Source organism: Aulostomus chinensis, chromosome 19, assembly GCF_037954235.1.
Source record: "Aulostomus chinensis isolate RoL2024-O1b breed Wild chromosome 19, RoL_Achi_v1.0, whole genome shotgun sequence".
Classification (NCBI taxonomy): domain Eukaryota; kingdom Metazoa; phylum Chordata; class Actinopteri; order Syngnathiformes; family Aulostomidae; genus Aulostomus; species Aulostomus chinensis.
In genome coordinates, this window is record NC_141338.1 from 9,834,004 (window position 1) to 9,855,106 (window position 21,103).

The window sequence follows — 21,103 nt, forward strand, 5'->3', positions numbered from 1 at the left end:
TCAATGAGGTCTGTATCTCAGAAATGTTTTATGATCAATTTGTGCATAATGCAGATTTTTTCTATGTCTGAGTCCAACACAGTGCGGTTAACAGCAGCTCTAACAATAAAAGAGTGAAACTACAAAAATGCTGAAGCTTCACTTAATTAATTACAAAGGATTAATGCCTGTCTTGGATATGGCCTTGAATCTGTTTGAAAACATGTCAAATACAGTAGTTAGTGTAGACCAATTAAAAAAAAGTAAAGGTGAAGGTGAATGAAAAGATATAAATGGCAAAGCGTGTCACAACAATCATAGGAAGTGGAGAATGTAACAATTAGTCATCGCCCTACAATGAGCAACACTTGGGCGAGGCCGCCCTCTAGCTTTACCTAGGGAGAATTACAGGCATACAATGTCATGAATCAATCACAAGTCAAAGTCTCCACACAGTTTCCATCTTTTTATACCTTGGCCTCATTCCCTTCTATTCAAAGTGACAAAATCCAAAATATAATATGTAGAAATGGCAGCAGGAACAGACTAATATTTATAGTATATACATTTCTTTTTTGGGGGGGGGGGGGATACAAACATAGTCGAAATAACCTTGTTTCTGTTCGCTAATGCTAAATAAGTACACAGCAGATAATGGATTAAGAATGGAAGTAGTTTAATGAACATTAACCGTATCATGGTTATCTTGCTTTCTTGGGAATAAAATGTCTGGATTACTAGAATTCCCCGCTGTTCTTCAAATATATTTTGCCTCCATAGTTATTTCTTCCGAAACTTTATATTTCTGCAAACCCATGTCATGCCGTCCTGGAGAAACACAAAAAACAAAGCGAGCGTGCTGTTAAAATCAACAAAGTTCAAGTGAATTTCCTTTTAAAAGTCTGTAAATGTGCAGTCGGTCGACACATTGATGCATTTCATCCAATACATCATCCCCGTGTTTTCTTTTAACATTCATAACAACAACATTTAAAAAAAGAAATCGCCTGATTGATTGCATGCATATTAATTACAATGGTTTAAATATATTTGTGTGTAGAATGCTTGTCATGCTGAGTTGCTACACCTATGTTCTCTGACCTCTCGAACTGACTTTAAGGCCAGCAGGAGGTTCTAGGCTGGTCAACCTGTGGTCTCCACCTTTGTGTTATGACGTATTTACCTGAACTCCCTCAGTGGTGAGTGCTGAGCAAGCCTGGACCTGCCACATACGATCTCGAACAGTGTGCAGATTGAGACTCTCTGCCAGCTCGGAGGCTGCGGTAGCTGTCATAAGATCCTGCTTGTTAGCAAAGATTAGCAGGGGCACAGCAGCCAGTTTTTCCTCCTCCAGCAGCTCAGCCAACTCCTGGAGTAACACAGACGCAAGTGTAATCAACCACAAAATCAACTGTCTAATCCAGAAAACTAATCTGACTCAGAGAACAAGAATGAATCGCCACGCTGTGATCTTCATCATCTGTAATCACCCATGATCAGCATTTAATTCCCGCTGACTGTCAGCATGAGACCATTTTCCAATCCTCAAAATGTTCTCTAGTTTATACGCGTAACACAAATCACACACTCATATACTCAAGTTGGCAAAATGTAAACTGGTGCCTCACCAGACTCGTCTCTTCAAAGCGTTTCTTGTCCGAACTGTCAATCACGTAGATCTGCAAAGAATACAGTCATAGAAATTAATGAACAGACCACAACATAATTCATTCTAATTTTAATTTCAACAGCACTTACCAGCACATCTGTGTTCTCAAAATAATTCCTCCAGTAGGGGCGGATCTTGCGTTGACCCCCAATATCCCACACGTTCAATTTGAAGCCAGACGACTGCACGCTCTTTATGTTGAAGCCCTTTTCAAAGAAAACATGGATGAGGTGAATCAGGTGAATCGAGTCAACTGCAGAATACAGTAAATGATCTCTGTGGAGATGAAAGCAGCTGTTTGCATGGTTGTACTTGTGTTGGTGTGATGTGGCTGATATCCTCAGCAGCCAGCTGTTTCAGCAGAGTGGTCTTGCCAGCATTGTCCAAACCAAGTAACAGTAAACGCACCTCCTGCTCTGGAGTCTGCTTCAACCGTCGAAGAATGGACAACAGGCCCTGCAGGCAGAGCAGGTTTAAAGTGATGAGTTCCAACTGGACGGCAACACCCCCCCCCCCCAAAAAAAAATCACATTATAGGTTACAATATACCCGAAGTGAGTTTGTGCCAGATGATCAATGATAAATACAAAAGTCAAATCCACTTTAAAAGGCCTGTAAGCAGTCTCACTGTATCAGGTAAAGCGTTAATCAGCAGCTGGCTGGCACCTCAGTGGTGGCAGGGATTGGCAGCAGAGCATATTACAGCGTGTGGGTACAGGAGGTTAAACACTTCACCACATGGCAAAAATCTTTTAGCGCATGAGAATTTAACTGTGTCACGTGACAAAAAACTGGCTGCAGAGTTATCAGCCATTTTATTTATTTGTCAAAGTCTACAAATGTAAGTTATCGCAGAAATCAGGAGAAGCTTTTATCTGCAGATTAATGCTGCTACCTGCAATGAAACTTACTGTTCATTCATCACATTTCTAAATTTGGTTTCTGTGGACATTTATGCTATCGCTACATTTTTTTTTTAGACTGAAATAAAAGCACTGGGTACTGCATGTTTTGTTAAATGTTCTAATATCATGATATCAGCTTTATGTATCAGCCATTTGCCTTCCTGTCCTCTAAATATGAGAAACACCCACTTTAGTCAACCACTACCTTTCTCTGCTAAGAATAAAATGCTGCACTGTGTGAGCTGAACAATGTCTAAATACCAATCAACTGACATCAACTTTCTGCCTCTTAATACATTTATTTTTATTTCAGAGCACATATCCTGTTTCGACTTTTAATTTATATTCCATATTTATTGGTTTCAAAACAACCTTCTCCTGACAAGCAGTAACTGTTTTAAAACTACCAACAATGGAGAAATTCAAAATTGATGATCCTGAACACAGTCACTAAATCAGTGTGCTATTCATCCTTAGCTTGCTCATTCAGTAGCTTCTAGTGTCAGTCAGATAGATAGCTACCAGCATTCTTTATGATCTACATTTACAGGAACAGCCTTCAACATTCAATCTAAAAGAATTAAAAAAAAATGTAATTACGTAATTAGAGAGCAAATGAATGTGAAACATGATAACTCACCATGTTTTCTTCAGGTGAAGTAATGGCCTCTGCTCAGGCTAAGTGGATTAAAGTCTTTCTGACCGCCTCTTGGGAGGTCAACTGTCAAGTTCTGTTGCCAGGAGAACTGTGGTGTGACGTCAGCGTATTAAACTCGACAGTTGGGCGTCTTTGACTCCAAATGGAGGGCCCCCAAGGGTGCGCACTACAAATTATGACTCTAAACATTCTGATTATTTCTAAAATACACAGGAATTCTGATAAACAAATTCGTCCTCTTCACACACATATTGACATACACATCTGTTCCAATAAATACTAGAATCGTTATAACAAAATGTATAATTGTTACATTAAAATGGCAACCTACTTTTGATGTCATTAAAAATTCTACGATATGTGAAAATGATTTTTTTTTCATTTTACAACTGTTACTGTTAGACAAATGATATAATGAAAGCAAATGTTGGGGAAGAAGATTTTGTGGATGCGTTTCACAGTAAATCTGGTAAAGAAGGCGTTTCCCAAGCAAGTTGTTCCCACTTACCGGCCTCAACAGCGAAGTGAGAAAGGAAGTCTTGTCTGCATAAGAAAATTCAGTAGAGCTGTAATATTTTGATGAAGATCTCAGGTGTATATGATAAATTATGATCAAAATACAAGATTTATACAAACGTTTCGCATTGAACTTGAAACACCACGTGAACCCTGAACCTGTAATTTCACACACGCGCGCACAGCGCCCCCTGGAGTCCAGTCGTGGTCTCAGTTTCATGTTACAATCTGCTGTGTTTCTCAGTCAGTGAACAACAAAAACATGTCTGAATGCGACAGACAGAACAGTTAACCAACAACAGCCACCTGCAGTCACCTCAACAAGTCTTATAGTCGACTGACTGCTTTATGATTCCCGTCGTGTCAACGGCCGACAACCCAGAAAGATGCCGCAGAAAGCGCTGGGATCCATTGTAGGGCTTCTTTGTACTGGGACTTGTCTGGTGCAGGTAAGCCGCCGCTTATGCGCTCATGGTCGGTAGACGCTTGTAGTCGAGGCCGCGGCTCATGGGCTGGGCGAAGGCCCGCTGCCCATTTTTTTTTCCTCCTCCACAAAGGAAGCTGTCTCAGTTCGGTACTGTACGATGGATGACGTCAGTTAGTTAAAGTTTTCATGAGTATATCGAGAGTTAAATTACTATGATGTACACGTCATGTGTGATATTAACTTAAATCAAACTTAGAGTTTAAATCAAGCGGATGAAGATTACGTTAGCGGATGCTAACTGGTACCCGGCAAATTGACGCGTTTATTCGTGGTTGTTGACGTTGGTTAGCCAAGTGAATCGGATTGCTCGGGTTACCGAGACAGAATCGTTGTTTTGATAGTCAATGAAACTAATAGATAGCAACACGAACTATTGCAATGTTAATGCCACTTAGGTTATCACACTTGATAATTTTATATGGTCAGGTATTGGAATACAAGCCTCGGTCGTAATAATGCTTGCACCTTTAGTCTTCGTAGTAGTTGCTCTCAAATCAAATTAGAGTTGGTTAGCTACACTATGACACCTTTCTTAGCTTAGATATTCCGGTAGTAATGTTTTTTAATGTTAAAGGTCGGTGTGTGACCACATCACGCAGTCTAACCAAATGTTCCCCTGAGTTCGGTGACCGAGTAACTCGCTGCTTCCTCGACAACATTCATCTGTTGCTGCTGTTCGTTGCTTTGGATCATTTTTAAAACGAAATGGTAACGTTAAATCAAGAGTGTGGTGTGTGTGTGTGTGTGTGTGTGTATGTATATGCTAAACCTAATCGTAAGTATCACAGTAAAGAAAAGTCACTTAGTAATTTATATCACAATACTTTGCCTGCATTGGTGTGACAAATGCCAAAGACAACTAAGATCAATTTGATGGCACCTCAGTGATAGATTACTGTTTTAGGTTTACTCGTGAATGAATATTGACTGAGAAATTCTCTCTGTTTACTATGTTTGTGGATTTAAGGGGAAGGAGTTCTGTTTTGGGGTAAACAATGAACAATATCGCTGTGAGATGGGCTACTGCTGTGGAGAGACGGAGTGCTGCACCTACTACTACGAGCTCTGGTGTAAGTTACAGATGCACAAGTTTTGTTTCCCAACACTTGTATCTCTTATGAGTTTTACTTTTATTGATAATGGGACTTCATTCAGGTGTGTTGAGATGATATTATCGCCTTGGTTTGTGTCAGGCATATATTTGGTTCATTTTGGTTTCATGTCCAGATTACATCATACCTTTCCCCTCCCCTCCATAGGGTTCTGGTTGGTATGGACCCTGATCATTATGCTGAGTTGCTGCTGTGCCTATCGTCACCGAAGGGTTAAAATGCGTCTGCAGCAGGAACAACGTCAACGTGAGATCAGCCTAATGGCCTACCAAGGAGCCTCCAGCTCCTTCATTTCCCCTCCACCCCTCAATCTACGTGAGTAGCTGGTCTGTTAGCTATCTGTTTAAGTTGGGTGCTGTAGCACACTCAGTAACATCAGTGTACCAGTGCCTGCATTAATACAGACGATACCAAATTAAGCTTAATACATAGGAACATTTCCTCAGTAGTAGCTCTGTCAAATATTTAGATCTGGCATTAACTCACATGACCCGATCACAGCTGGACATGTTAGTACACAACCAAGACACATTCACTAGCTTTACATGGTGTTAGACAATGATTGTGTTCATGCCCACTATAACTGGACTTGTGAAATACATGTAAACATGTTTTAATGTCTGAAGCTGTCGTTGTCGAAGTCGGACCAACATACATTGATAATGCTGTTAGGAGTTGACTGACAGGCATGTAAACTCTTCGGTCAGCCCAGGACTGGCCTATGCATTCTGCATGTTCCATGGGTCCACCGGTGTATTTAAAACAGTTGTCATACTGAGAACAGCTAAAGGGGGGGGGGGGGGGGTAATGGGCCAGTCTATGGCAAAAACATGTTTCTGGGCAGATGAGATGATGAACTTGATGCTGTCTCAGCTTTAGGAGTTTTCTGTTTTCCTACACTAGGGATGCACTTGCTAGCTTGTTTGGTAACAGACATGAAAGTTGCATTACATTTTCATTGTACTGGAACTAATCAGTCTCCTTTTTTCTGACGCATTCAGAATCATCATCACTTTTTCCATTGCTGCTAATAGGCTTCTGCCATGTACTTTTAATGACACAGAGAGAAAATCTTTAACCTTAATTTGTGTTGTGCTTGTTGCTCCAGTTTATACTGGAAATTGTGGTTTGACTCCACCAGAAGGACATCAGAGAAGCCAACCTAATGCCAGTGGTCATTCCACTTGACAGAAACTTGATATCATGGCTACTAATGTCATAACCAGGAGTGGGACAAGATGCACACTATTCAGTGGCCCTGTCGCCCTGATGTGTGTAATGAAACATTTTGCTGTAGTTTGTTTTGTGACGTAATTGAACGTACAGCTCAGGCTCACTTACAACACATTCTTAGTATTAAGAGCCATTTTGTGAAACGATTAAAGAAAACAAACAGTTTGTATAAATATAAAAAGAAGAATTTCCTGTTTTGTAAAGTCACCTTAATACATATACAATGAAGTCTCTTAATTAGGTCAGATTCTTGTAATGGCTCAGGATTGGAGTCTACAATTCTACAATTTCATTTAGCAGACGCTTTTGTCCAAAGCGACGTACAACACAAGCAAGAATTTAGACTGAATTAAGGATATACAAGGATGAAGAAATAATTGTGGACCGTTGTGGCAATGCCTTTGGACTTTGTGTCTCCTTGGACTCTAATGGTTCTATCAGCTTTGGTGCTATTTGGGAAGTTGATCCTTAGTATGCACAGATAAATGTAAGCCACAGTATGTTGGATTAGCCATTAATGAAGCAGTTGCCTTACTCCTTTCCCCCCTAGAGTGTATTAGGCAAAGAATATCCTGGAAAGGGCTACAGCATTTGCAAATTGCTAATGATCCTTGCATGATTTAATAAAATGTCACATGTTCATTAATAGAGCGATAACAAGTCTCAGGCTGCGCTAGTTCAAAATTCAGCGATGGACTGAACTGACAGTAATGTGGAATCCAACAATTATTTGGGTGGTATGTGGTTTCTCGGCTTTGCCGGGGGTATAGAACGTGGGATTGAGGACCTTGGCTGTTGCCACTTTCTTCATGGGGATGATGGAAGGAAAGTTAATCCTTGTGTATCTGTTGACTTTCAGGGTTCTGGAATGACTGCAAGCTTCCTGACTATGAGGAGGTGGTAGGTCACCCTCCCACGCCGCCACCTCCTTACTCTGAAAATGCTCCTGAACCTGCTCCAGCACTGCTTTCACAAGTGAGCCAGCCAGAAATCATCCCGGTGCTACAACCCCTGGCTGAGGCGGAGCCAAGGCTGGACATGGACACCTTAGGATCACCCTCAAACCAGGAAGTGGTGTCAATGCCAATCAATGTGCAAGCTCCTGCAGAGGAGAGGGTGGAGGCTCCACTGATGGAGGCGGAGGAGGATGAGGAACTCGTCACTCGACGTCGGCATGTAACTGGTGACTCAGGGATTGAAGTATGCGTTTGCCGGCTGGATGTAGATGAGGGCTCGGGGCTCGAGGAGGAAAACGACGAAGAGCGCCAGATGTGTAAAGTTGCTGGTGGGGACTGCTGCTCCGGGCACCAGCAGCAGGCTTTCACCCAGAAAGAGCACACCTCCGAGGTGCCCAGCCAAACCACCAGCACCAACACTGGAGACCACATGGTGTGAACCCCCTTACTCAGCCTTCGGTTGGACTTTCTGCTTCATGATGAGTGACAAGATAGCTGTTGCCATCATCACCACAGGGACTGTCTTTGTTTAATTCTCTGAAACTAACATCAGCATGACGTTAAGATGACGATGATAACTAATCTAAAGGCTCCTAAATTCTGAAAAATTGAATGATACATATTTGCTTTGCTCTGGCATGGTGGGGAAACCAGCACACATTTTGATGCTCCATTTAGTTTGTTTTTATTGCAACTGTTACTTGAGCATTAACAGTGAGAAGACAGCGATTGATTGTGACTGATACCACAAGTTCCTGTTGCCACTACTCTCTACTTGAGAGAACCATCGTCACGTTTCTGTCTTGCCACTTTCCTTTGGTCCCAACATTTCTGGTCATCCCTCTATCTGACATTTTACCTCCAGTGGGATGATCAGGGAGCAGCATACCAACAAGGTCAGGAACATTTCCCCTCTATTCCCACTATGGCTAAGACAGAGGGGTCGAAAAAACAAAACTATTCTCATGATGCTCGTCAGTTTAACAAGAGCACACATTTCGCTGTCTCAGAGCTGGGTGTGAAATCTAGGACACAGCTGCAGGGTGACGACATGGCTGTGAGATCATGGCAACCAGCGTTTGCTGCATCTGGCACCAACTCTGTGGGATTTTTCACATCCACTGTGGTTGTGGGGGACTACACATCTACATGTAGCAGAGGAGACAGACAGGAAGTTGAATTGGTTTTATTTGTGGGTTTTGAATGTCACACACCTCTCTCAACAGCCCCTGTTTCCTTCGTGATACTGACATCGTAGTCACCTCTTTACACGAATGTCATGGTCAGTGTTTCATGAGGACATGTACTCCCTCTTTAGTTATTAATTGCATCAAATTAATCATTTCAAAGAGGGCTATGCCACCAAATTTTGTAATTTCTCAAAGGCCTTGTGGCCACATGTTTTCTTTACTCTCTGTGTGAATACTGGCACCAGCAGCACTTGGCTCGGTATATAATTTGGATGTTGAAAACAAATGAATATGCTTGCTTTTCTTCTTTCATTTGATAACCAGTTTGTGCTTCTGTAGATGCCACAGGCATCACCTTTAAATGCAACAAGGCTCCGGACAGGGGAGCTGCTCTAGAGTTTACTAATGAGTGGATGTTGTAGTTTGTTGGAAAGGCTTGAGTCTTGTTTGTAGATATTTAAAGTGCTGGAGCACCTGGCTACTCGGCACTGAGGTGGATTGACAATATACATCAGTGGTGTTTTGCATGAGGCATGAAAGTTTATAGTTGAGTTTAGCAACATTTTCTAGCTGCTTCGTCAATTTGTCTGACACTTGTGTCCTCTGATGGTAGGCCGATGAAAATGTCTAAATTGAAAAAGCCCTGGGTATAGAGTCATTGCGTTGTTCTGACTGTAATGCTCTGCTGTTATGCAGCGCTGGTAGCTTTTTTTATCTGGTGCTGCTGCGTCGGCTCTCTGTAGCCCTTGTAACTCTTGGCAGCGTGAACGATTTGCAGTGGTATTTTCCGTTGGCAGCAGAGAGCGCGTGCATTAGAAAGTTGAAGTGGACGCTGTACAGTCTAGTCTAGTGTTGGCACAGGTGCAGGATCTGTTGTGATTAATTGCATGCTCATCTGCATTGCATGTCTGCCCATTATGCTGTCCAAAAGAATAGTGGTGTACAAGTTGCCAAATTGGGGGGGGGGGGGGGGCATGCCAGATAAATATCTTCTGACTTCAAGTTCTGCACGAGATGAGCAGAAACTGATGATGATTCAGTAAATTGAGAAGTTTGTCTGGAACAAATCAGTAACTTTTTTTTTCCGTGTGTGTGATTTGCTCTGATGTCAAAATGGGCACAGTGTAAAGACTCGGGTCAGTCGTCATCGTGCTTCACAAAGCGCTGCTCCTACATTTGAGAAAAACGACACGGTTCAAAAGTCTGTGTCCTCGATGACTTATTCAGCTGTTAAAGAAACCTTGTGAGTTTAGCTGCAGTGAGTTGCTGTTTAAATTTTCAGTCACTTAAACCGACTCCAGATATGTATCCAAGCTTTTTTTTTTCTTTTTTTTTCTATCTTTTACGTCTGTCAAAGTGGGGATTAAATGCTCGCATTTCACACCTGTCGGATATATTTATCCAGGCACTAAAATGATCTATGTCTTTATTTCCAGCACCGATTAAACTCTGACAAGGACATTCTTGGCCTGGTTTCCAGACATAATTGTGTATAATTTTAGTCCGGCTCCTTGACAGGACCCATGTAGTTCAGTGGCCCATCAAAGTGTTTCCTCTTTCCCATAATAGCAGTGGCCTCCAGCTTGTACTGGCTGTGGTCGGAACATGCAAGCGACAGAACACACGATTGTCGTTTAAGGGGGAAGGGGACGATACCAGCAGGGGAGTGGTACCACACATATATATAAAATACAAAATAGCTTGAATGTGTACTGAGTTGCTTAAAATTAAAATGGCAGCAGTGAAAGCTTTGCTATCCTTGCAGTGTGTTCTGGAGCAGGTGCTTAGATGTGAAGCCATCCTAACATAACAATGACCTTTTCTGAAGGGCCGTTACACTGTGAGCATGACCGCACACCCATTTAGCAGAAGTAATAGAAGACTCTCCTTCTTTTTTTTCTTTTTTTTTTTTGACCAACGCACCTCAAGCTGCCTTGCTGCATCTCTAGAGAAGCAAAATGTCTTTATAATTAATGGGGGGGGGGGGGGGGATAGCATGTGTATGTGGAAACGTGCTGCCGCCTTATTAGAGTAGCTCGTGGTGGTTTTATTCTGGATTTCTTCTAGATAGTAATAGACTTGTTGTTTAAAAAAAAAAAAAAAAAACGTCAAAGTTATCCGGGAAAGTTTGCTCACTTTGCGAGAAGAGGGTGTGTTTTCTAAACATTTGGAGGGGTTAAGTCGTGCTGAGATAAAAAAAAAAAAAAGCTGTGTGTTTAGTTAGTTGTGGCACTGAGAGAATTTGCCAGGAACAGATGTTGAGAATGTGTTCATGCTTTTGTTTTGTTCCGTGGAACTGGTTACAATTAGTATGTGGAAATTCACTTGAAAGCATGGGGGGAAAAAGTAAAAGGAAAAAAAAAAAGTCCCATTTTTTTGTGATCATCTTATTTGTGTTTTGTGCATGGAGGACAAACTGCCTCTAAGAGATCGCTTTGTAACCTTTCGAGCAAAGATTCTTCTTTTTTGTTGTTTTTTGCTCATTTGTATAGAAAACAAGGGAGGGGGGGGGTGCAAGGGGAAGATGGAGATTAGTTTGTGCATGACTGAACTTCTGCACCTTCCTGGTTTTTCACGTTTACTGAGACTAAGGGCTATCAGTCGTTGTTGCGGACAAATGTCTATCCAGCCACTCTTATTACTGATTTGTCTGCTCTGTCCATTTGCTCCACATTTGTTGAGATCTAAACTTTTTTCAACAGGAACAGTGTTTGCGTTTGTTCTTTAAAGTAGTGGAGCTCATATTTAATAGCAGATTGTATATGACATTGTAGGTTTGTTTTTATAGATGGAAACTTTGCCTTTTTTGTGTTGTTAACCTCAGTGCGTGACGCAATGTCCCTACTCCGCCCCCCCCCGCCCCCCAGCTAATAAGAATGATTGTTTCTTATGTAATTAAGCAGCATGTCTGGTTGGGACGGGGCTGGGGTTTATCTTGCTTGGTTGACTCTTAGTGGACTGTGACCCCGCAAGCACCACCAGGCCCCATCATGCTAACAGAAACTGGAGCTATAGTGGCGCCTGAGAGGGTGCAGGGTATATCCATCCATGCAGTCGCTATGAGCTGTGTGTGTGTGTGTGTGTGTGTGTGTGTGTGTCTGTCACGTTGATTGGTTTCCCCCTCTCAGGGTATCTTTAACAAAATTTGTCCGACCATTCTCATAAAGCCAAAGTTTCAAGACTCTAGTCCCCGCCTCCTCGTCCTCTGATGTTTCTGCGTCCTGCGTGGCTGTAGTTTGTCGTACTTTTACTCAAGGCTATGCAAAATAAACCCATAAACCTACTGTTATATGCTGCGACACCGTCCTCACTTTTCTCTGTCATGTGGACACCAGTACTAGCAATATTTCTCTCAGTACTTGTGGCACTGCGCTGTACTGTAATCTTTTTTTTTTGTTTTGTTTATTTGTTCTATGTATTTGTTTATGAAAAAAATTGTTAAAAAAAACACTTGTACTGCTACAATAACAATGTATGTATGCTTGTCAGCTGAGGGGTATAAATCCATATGTATTTTTTGTTTGTTTCCCCAACAGAAATAGTTTGTCTGCCATCTCAACCACTAACACTTTATACTCCTGACTTATGGATAAGCCACATTATCAAGTTGTGAGGACAAGTTGCATAAATTGTGCTTTAGGATGACTTCTTATTTGATATCTTTTGGCTTGTCTTTTTTTTTTTTTCCCATCCCTTGATTTTTGTTGCACTAATATTGTGTAGTGTTGTTTGTTTTTTTTTTTAAACTTTTCCCCATATTTGCAAAACGTTCACCAACTGGATATTTTTCTGTTGCCTTTCATACTCAGTTATTACAAATACAGTCAAGTTTCTAAATTTTTGTATATTGTACTTATGAAAGACCTCAATGTGAAACACAGCTGACACCAGACCAGCAGACATGAGGCTGATACAGGAATGACTTCAGGAAACAATATCAGTGTGATTGTTTCTGTCAAGAAAACCTGTAAACTACCCCCCCCCCCCATCAGTCATCAATTTGACCAAACACAAGTTTCTTATTTTGTAATAACACCCCTTTACTCCATAGTTTTTCTAATTGGTCTATACAAGCCAAACAAAGACTAAAGTGGGACGAGAGAGAAAAAAAAAATGAACGCACTGAATGATAGAATTTCTTGTTTTTGTTTTAGTAACATGTCTGCTGTGTAACGTTTGGGTCATCATTTGTATTTTATTTTTTTAATAAAATAAACATTGGCACTCAACTGACACTTTTGCGCCATTTTTTGGACTTAAAATCAGTTTGCATTGTTTTTTAAAGTTGTTGTTGTTGTTTTTAAATGGATCCCAGTACTACAGCTGCAATTGCTGAAGGACAAATAGATTTAAGGCTTTCAGATTTCAGGGGTGGGTGGAGTCCCACCCAGACATGTGACAAAGCTTAGATACAAATCTAGATGAACGTCACATGGTGATTTGAGATGCCCCACGGGCAGTTAAGCCTTAACTATTGACAGGATGTTACATAATGAAAAATTTGAAGCGGCAACCTGTTGGCCCCTCAGTGAAACTTTCAAATGAGCGCAATAAGCTGTAACGCACAAACTCAACAACAGGGTCACTTTAGGTCTTTAATGGCATATTCTAAATATTTCTGAAGACATAACGAGTATGGTTTTAAAAAAACAGCAAGAATTTTGAGTCACTGAATGAAAACATGAGGCAAAAAAAAACAACACAAATGAAAAGGCAACAAAAGTTGAATGGCAAAAAAAAGAAAAGATGAAATTCTTAACGCGTCGCATCAAAATCAACGTACCATAGAAACATTAGAGGATGTTCTCATAGCCATTACAGCATTTCCAGTAGAGAGGCACCACCGTCTCAGCACGTCGACTACAAAATGAGGCAGTTTGAAACCACACCAACATGTTCAGAGTGAAACCAACAGGATACGCAGAACATAAGTGCAGATTTGGTTTTTATATGTAAACAAACACAAACAAAAAAGGTGCAAAGACAAAGAGACAGCAGCAAGGCAAATAAATACAAAAAATATAAAGTGGCAAGAAAAAGTAAATTAACGCTTTCGAATTATCTGTATAAATTTGTTGTGAAAATATGGTCTGATCTTCATGCAAATTACGATAAACCATTACAATCCATTTTTTTGAAATTAATAATACACAAATTGGTGCATTGATCTGGTCCATTTCAAAAACATCATTCAAAACTTCACAGTGTTGGAGAGAGGGAGTGACCTCCGAGTCCAATGACTTCAACGAAAGCTAGCAAAACTTGAAATATTTTGTTTGCTATTCACAAGACAGATCTGCTGATGTGAAGCGTGATTCGTGAAAACAGTCACACACACAATCAACAATGGTTGATTGTGGAGAGTTTGGGGTCTGTTATGGCACGGTGGAGAATCCGGGGGATGGACAGCACGCCATCGTTGATGGAGAATCGGTGTTCACAATGGTATCCTACAGGATCATGCCAGGCTTGTTGGCTCAAGCACGTTTTGTTTATTTGTGACTTACATGATGATCTGACCACATTTGGGGTGTGTGATTATTTTTTCTTGTCACTGTACTTAAAATAAAAAAAGGAACAAAATGTCTTTAACTTTCAAACATAAGGGGAAGGGAAACATTTGGTAAGAATATATATTATAAGATGTAAGGATTCGAAGAGGGTAGAGCATAGAGTGGCCTCTTATAATGCACAGAAGAGGAGAGTCGCATCTTCAGTGATCAAGGAAATACAGTACAGACGATAGTAGTGGTTTTTGGGCGATTTGATTTGCGCCTCGAGTTACACAGCAAAGAAATCATGTCTCAGACAAGAGTTTATCAAACTGACATCTGAATCAAAAGTTTGGGAAAAATATCATGAAAAGTTTACTGCGCATCTTGAAATACCGCATTGAAATAAACACAAAAATTCAAAAACATAATTCAAGTACAAATAAATTACTTTTGCAAAGATTTTTTACACTGCTTTGAGGTGATGAAAAACATTTACACCAAAATATGTGTTTTATGGGACATGGAAACACATTTTCTTGACAATTTCCAACATAGAATTTAAGGGAACATGTCAACTCGGGGAATTTGGGGAGTTTGCTTATTTACCTTCCTCTTCAGAGCCAGACAAGAAGATAGATACCCCACTCTCCTCTTCCTGCTGCAGGGAACTGAGACCCACATGGCTGACCGCTCGTTAGCTTAACAAAATGTAGCAAATAGCAGTGAGTGGGGAGTGTTAGCATACCGCAATCAAGAGCCAAATAGATCTGGTGTGCTATCTTTATTTGTCCAGGAATATATTTTGATTTATTCCATCTTATTATATCTTATCTAAAAGTGTACTGGATTAACAGAGATAGGCTAACACTTTTCACCCACTACCATTCATTGTGCTAAGCTACCTAGAGCTCAGTTGTTTTCTGTGGGTCCCAGCTTTCTAATGCAGCACAAAGAAGAAATCCATCGTCTTGTCTAGCAACCAAACTTGTATCAAAAAATGTTGGCAAGATCATTTCACTTTGAAAGTGAGAGGCCTGTCTTTTGACTCTGACAACAAACCTTCTCTATCAGCCTTGATACCAGCTTTAATATGGACTAAGTGAATGAGGAAATGACCCTAGCTCTGCAAGAGGGAGGCGTACCACGGAAAACCTCTGCGGCTATCATGAAAAATATTTGCATGAGTAGTGGACGGAAATGTGCTTTCAGTTATATTTTGTTTAGGCGGTTCTCTGAAAATCGGATTAAAAAACGTCACACATTTAGATTAAAAAACAATTGACTATTGGCCAAATGTCAAATCCACTGAAAGTTAACGAAAGATAAAATATAGCTGCTCATAAGAAGTCATGCAATAAACTGCACGTATGCTATGTAACAAGTACAGAGGTGGGGATGGTAAGGCCAAGTTCGGTGTGTGTCAGGAAGGATTTGAGAGGAAAAAAAAGTCCTCCTACTGCTTCATGACTATCAATGGCAAAGTTGGACGATGGCTTATCTGTAGCAGGTGATACATCTACTTCCCCCCCAGTCCTCAGGTTAAACATCCTACTGCCTTCTACTGGCTGTCAGCAGTATCTCATCTCAGTGCAGATGGGTCCTCCGACCACAGAAGTTATCACCTCTAGCGTGCTCATCTTCCTCAGTAGAAGCGCTTGCGCCTGCTCTCGTTCCAGTGGCTGTAGACTAACAGGCCGATGACAATGAGGAAGACACAGCCCAGCATGGAGAAGAGAACAGTCAAGAAAATAGCGATTCCACTCATCCCTTCTTCAGGTTGACCCACTAGAAGAGAGGGAGAGAGCAAATGGAGAGGGAATGACAATTAGAACGATAAAAGGGAGCAGAAAAGACAGCAACTGAGACCAATACAATATATGTGTGTCTTACATCTGAGTAGCTCTATATTATCTACACTTGGTACAGTTATTACATCTTCTTCTTCCTCTTTCTCTTCCTGTTTACTCCGTAGCACCGTCAGTTGGTAGAGTTTCAGGGAGATGATATCGTGGTTATCTATAAATATTGAAAAAAATAGTAAAATATATGATCACGTTCATGTTAAGTATTTGCCTGCCCTTAAAAGTTTTTGTAGCATTAAATGTATCAGACTGTACGGAATGTTTTGATGTAAATTATTTGTTCGGTGTCAAAAAATGTGGCAAATACAGCAAGTTGAGCATTTCATTGAGCAACATGTTTGAATCTTTTTCCTTTGAAACTTTGGATCGTATGACAGACGACGAATTTGCCTATATTCTAGTAAAAAAAAAAAAGACATTCTAGCAGAGAAAATTGTGTCAGTGAGGATACAACAGCCTGGGTTTGGCCACAGTGCTTCTTGGTTCTTGTACACAGACCACAAACCTCACCGCAAAATGAAATATTACAGCCTCATTTTCTCTTATCATCCAGAATCAATCTGAAAATAAATACATGCATCTTCCTCCTACATAGAAGGCCCAGTTTTATTGAAAAAAACAATCAATCTATCCAGTGATAGATCCTTTCTTTAAACAAGGTTCTGTATTAGTAAATCAAGCAGTCATGGGACATGTTTATTCTGAGGTCAAGTCTTAATAATACTGAATATTCATGACTAAATAAGCAACAATTTAAACGTCAATGATTTTAAAAAAGGGCTTTAGTGAATTAAAAAATGTGTTTCTGCAAATATCTGTTAAAATGTGGTTGATCACGTTTGCACGAGTTGTTTACCCGAGAGGTCTCCCGTGATTGCAGATGCCCCAAAATAATATCCTTGCGGTAGCCGCACACCGGGAATGTCCAGGCAGTCCCTCCACTCATGCTGCCCATCGATGTCTATCATCACCTGGTGGTCAGCAGAGGCAATCATTTTTATTCTCTATGATTTTCTAGTTTCAAATGAGTACAGAAGACAGGCTTGAAGTTTGGCCTTGAGGAGGTGTGAGTGTGCTCAGACGTGTTAGCTAGTGCACGTCTCACCGTTAATCTGCGGCGGATGTATCTGATGAAGAGGAAGGTGTCGTGTTTGAGGTTGCGCACCATGGCGTTGCAGCCACCCAGCTCTGTTGGACGACCATCCCGCTCGTGGTCATAGCTGATGGTGCCGTTTCCCACCATGGCCAGGACGAAGGGAAAGATCCTCTTGTGAAGGAAGCATGGGAGATGAGGAAAACACGGACAGTCAAAAAAAATTGAATACTCAAAATGGTGCTATGCAACAAACTTCCTCTGGGGCTCCTGGAGGTGGACAATGGCATCAGACATGGTTGAAGGGCAAACACTTGAGTACAAAGACATGTTACCTGTGTGCGAGGAGTGTACCTCTTCTTTTGTGCCTTTCTCCAGATGATTGCACAGAAGAACACAAAGATAGCCTCTTTACACAACCATGCAGGCAAATTTTACCACTCACCAAATGTGTGAGACGGACTGTGTTCCTGCAACATACCTCTAGTTGTTTCTCCTCATTGGGGTATGTGTCCACAAAAACACCCAGGCCGGTGAAGTTGTCCGAATTTCCAAAAACAGGACCTGTATGAATAGAAAATACAATATAAGGAGATATCACGTAAGGTTGGTTAAATATTAAGTTGTACAACATTTACCTTTCTGCATGCGCTCCTTAGTGTACCAAATAGCCATTCCATCACCATTCAAGTTCTTCTTCCCTTGTCCATGAATCTTAAAGTGAACTTGCATCTCCCAGTCCTTTAGATGGCACGGCTGTTAAGGCAAAGATGTTAAATAATGTTGCTCTGGAATGATTAGTCGTTCAACAACACATCAGATCCATCCATCCATCGTCATCTTCCGCTTATTCCTACATTAAGGGTCGCGGGGGGGTTGAAGCCTATCCCAGTGTCAACGGGCGAGAGGCGGGGTTCACCCTGGACAGGTCGCCAGTCCATTGCAGGGCCAACATAGAGAGACGAACAACCATTCACACTCACAGTCACACCTACGGTCAATTTAGAGTATCAATCAGCCTCGTCCCCAATTGCATGTTTTTGGACTGTGGGAGGAAGCTGGAGTACCAGAGAGAACCCACACAGACACGGGGAGAACCAACAAATCAGATCCCGATCTCCTAATGCTTTTTTCGAAGTAAAAAAATTTGCCTCACGCAACTTCTCATATGTGAGGATGTTCAGCGGTTCTCTCTTTGGTACAACTAAAAACGGAATATTTGAGACTTTATTTTAGACTTTTGGTTGCATAATAAGTATGTAAAACCCTGAAACTTTGGGCTTTAAACACTTGAAAAATAAATGATTAATAAAAAAAAAGAAGTCATTTATCCAATGAGGAAAACAGACATTAGTTGCAGTCTTGCAATTGTAGTGGCTAAAGATTTCTGTTACAAAAATATAATATTTGACAATGATAATCAGTAAGTAGTGTGCACTGACACTATACCAGTGCACCAGCTCATACTTCTAACCATGTGTATATGTGTGTATATATATATATATATATATATATATATATTTTTTTTTTTTTTTTTTTACAGGTGCCGTAAAAAAATTGAATTAGTTTTAGTAATATATTGGTGATTAATGTTTAACGTCCTCTGCACTAAGAATCCCACTCTGTGTATCTTTTTTTCTCTCTTAATTCTGAAGCCCACTTCTGTATGGTAAATTTAAAAAAAAATCAACCTTCATTCTGACTTAAACTCTACAACCAGTTTAAATCAGTGTTATTTTTTTCTCATGCTGCAGAATTATTATTTTTTTTAATCTGTGTTTATAGTTTCTACTCACTAGGCGACTCCACACTGCTCCTTGTCTGCTTTGCATGTCAGGTGTGAGGCGCACCTGATCAGTGGTAACCATGGCATCACCCATCAGCTCCCAGTGGGAGGAGCCTAGAGATCCCACACCTATACACACACGAAAAGTCCTATCAACATGACAAATGCTGGCACAGCTCAATGATGCTATCAAAACTGCTTCTATATACAAAACAACCAACACAAGAAAAAGCCAGGGATGAAGTCAGCATAATGGGAGGTACCGAATCGCTGAATAACGTCACGTAGATTATATCATAAACATAATACATTATAATGTCACGATGGACAGAACATTGCAGTCACGGCATTCTCCTAAAGCGTGACAACATTAAAACACACATTTAAGGATATTTAATGTAAATGTAAAATGTAAAACTGAAATCAAACTGAACGCAAAATTCTTTTTTTTTTCTAGAAAAATCTGCCCCTCGCCACTGAGGGTTTAGCAGTTACCCTGGTAAGGCTTGGAAAGGGAATACTCCCGCTTCAGGAATTCCTCCATTTCGTGGTCGTCGTCGGCAAAACACATGCCTACAGTTAAAGTCAGAACAACGAAAGTCCAGCATGATTTAAAAGGCATAATGGTCCGTATGGAAAATAAACAGAATTGTGATTTAGGACCCCCGCAACGCCTGTTCCCGCTGGACACGGCCATCATAGGACACAGCCCGCCCCACCCACCCAGTAAGCGTCCTTCCCATTGGTCAGCTGTGCTGCAGGGCTCGTCGTCACTGGTCCGCTGAACTGTCAATCAGAATGAGCGCTTCCTATTGGTGGTACTGTGTATCTCTATAGATAGTGTTGAGAGAGAAAATGTTCCTCCTCCTCCTCCTGGCATTACACATAAAGCATCTCCGGTTTCATTGAAGCCAGGAAGGACAAAAAGCCAGATTTGTGATCAAACCATCTCCTTAATCCTCAATATTTACCTACTCCTTTTGCATTTGGAGCTCCTGCTCATTTCTGGTAATCTGATCTTTTTTTGCTCTAAAATTCTTTTCTGTAAATCACCAACTGGCCCCAGTGGCAGTTCAATTCAGCCTTCTTCTCAGGACCAGCTGAGATTACAGGAGAAGATAAGGAACAATAGTAAATGAGAAATCAAGATGCTGTCGTAGTCGCTTTTTCATGTTAAAAATTGCGGGGGAAAAAAAATCAAACTGCATAGTTCCGGTTGAAAATAACACTGGAAACTATGGCAGCAATTTGAAAGGGTAGAAGTTAGCTATTTTATGTAGCAATTCAATAATCAGTGGAGGATGTCAGAAGTAAACAGTTCTATTCCTTTTTCCATTGTCTTACTGAGCTGCTCTCCTGCTGATTCACCTGGCTCACCAGCTGGACCAGCTCACCTGAGCCGGAGGGGTCAGTTTGGAACTGGAGTCAGTCAGGCCTCTCGCTCCTCCTCATCTTCCAGCAACTGGTTCTTCAGCTGAAGAGCCGATCAGTGAGAAACACAACAGTGGATCAAAGTTAAAGAGTTCACCATTTCAGACTCTGAACAGGACCACTATAGAAAATGATTGGTGAGAAAAACTAACAGCACTGCTAATTATCACCTAAATAATGACAACATGGAGTAATGGAGCTACAAATTTGGTCAACCTACCTCTGGTTGAGTCTCCAACTATGTAGACAAAAACAATCTGCAGCTTCATTTCTGAATTACTTGCTCTGCTCTGCCTCTGGAACAACATGTCTTTGTGCTCCATGCTCCTCCTCTGCTCCTCAAGCCATAGCTGCAGCGACTCCACCATCTGAAGCACAAAACAATATGACATTAAAATGGGAGTTTTGGGGATATTTTCCCAATGCTGCATGCCACGTGCATCCTACAGGACTGCTGGCATTTCACTTAAAGCAGCTCTGGTTTCGTTGGTGAAAGAAAGGTTAAAAGTGATTAAACCACATTGCTAGAGTCACAATGCTGCAAATACCATCAGTGTTTGGCACCTCATGATAACTGTGTTCTGACTAGCCTCAGTTTAATGATTTCTGCGACAAATGAAAATGGATCTTAGCAACCCCTAACAAAGAGCACTACAGTAGCTGTGCTGCTGTCAGAGAGGGCTAGAGAGTAATAGAAAAGTGTTTTGCTTACCTCCTGCAGTTTGTTTTTG

General features: G+C 41.0%; 3 protein-coding genes across 6 annotated transcripts; 1 reads left to right on the forward strand and 2 right to left on the reverse strand.

The window, feature by feature from the left end:
• Positions 1-432: 432 nt before the first annotated feature.
• Positions 433-3,859, reverse strand: LOC147243953 (ADP-ribosylation factor-like protein 3). Of its 2 annotated transcripts, none has more exons than XM_086186771.1 (7): positions 3,720-3,859; positions 3,194-3,299; positions 2,057-2,104; positions 1,738-1,854; positions 1,608-1,658; positions 1,163-1,348; positions 433-807 (listed from the first exon to the last, which is right to left on the reverse strand). In XM_086186771.1, exons 2-7 carry the CDS (start codon positions 3,194-3,196, stop codon positions 760-762), a joined length of 453 nt encoding a protein of 150 aa, XP_086042897.1. In that variant the 5' UTR covers positions 3,197-3,299; positions 3,720-3,859; the 3' UTR covers positions 433-759. The 2 variants fall into 2 exon arrangements, with proteins under 2 accessions (XP_086042897.1, XP_086042895.1); XM_086186769.1 differs by having other exon boundaries at positions 1,961-2,104; positions 3,720-3,845.
• Positions 3,860-3,913: 54 nt separating this feature from the next.
• wbp1 (WW domain binding protein 1) lies at positions 3,914-9,666 on the forward strand. Of its 2 annotated transcripts, none has more exons than XM_086186767.1 (4): positions 3,914-4,176; positions 5,182-5,284; positions 5,474-5,641; positions 7,419-9,666. In XM_086186767.1, exons 1-4 carry the CDS (start codon positions 4,114-4,116, stop codon positions 7,952-7,954), a joined length of 870 nt encoding a protein of 289 aa, XP_086042893.1. In that variant the 5' UTR covers positions 3,914-4,113; the 3' UTR covers positions 7,955-9,666. The 2 variants fall into 2 exon arrangements, with proteins under 2 accessions (XP_086042893.1, XP_086042894.1); XM_086186768.1 differs by lacking the exon at positions 3,914-4,176 and adding an exon at positions 4,254-4,922.
• Positions 9,667-14,709: 5,043 nt separating this feature from the next.
• On the reverse strand, positions 14,710-19,645 carry lman2la (lectin, mannose-binding 2-like a). Of its 2 annotated transcripts, XM_086187836.1 has the most exons (9): positions 19,437-19,645; positions 18,952-19,070; positions 17,794-17,911; positions 17,637-17,719; positions 17,491-17,523; positions 17,168-17,329; positions 16,919-17,033; positions 16,091-16,216; positions 14,710-15,985 (listed from the first exon to the last, which is right to left on the reverse strand). In XM_086187836.1, the coding sequence occupies exons 1-9, from the start codon at positions 19,639-19,641 to the stop codon at positions 15,843-15,845; spliced, it is 1,104 nt and encodes a 367-aa protein (XP_086043962.1). In that variant the 5' UTR covers positions 19,642-19,645; the 3' UTR covers positions 14,710-15,842. The 2 variants fall into 2 exon arrangements, with proteins under 2 accessions (XP_086043962.1, XP_086043963.1); XM_086187837.1 differs by lacking the exon at positions 17,491-17,523.
• Positions 19,646-21,103: the final 1,458 nt, after the last annotated feature.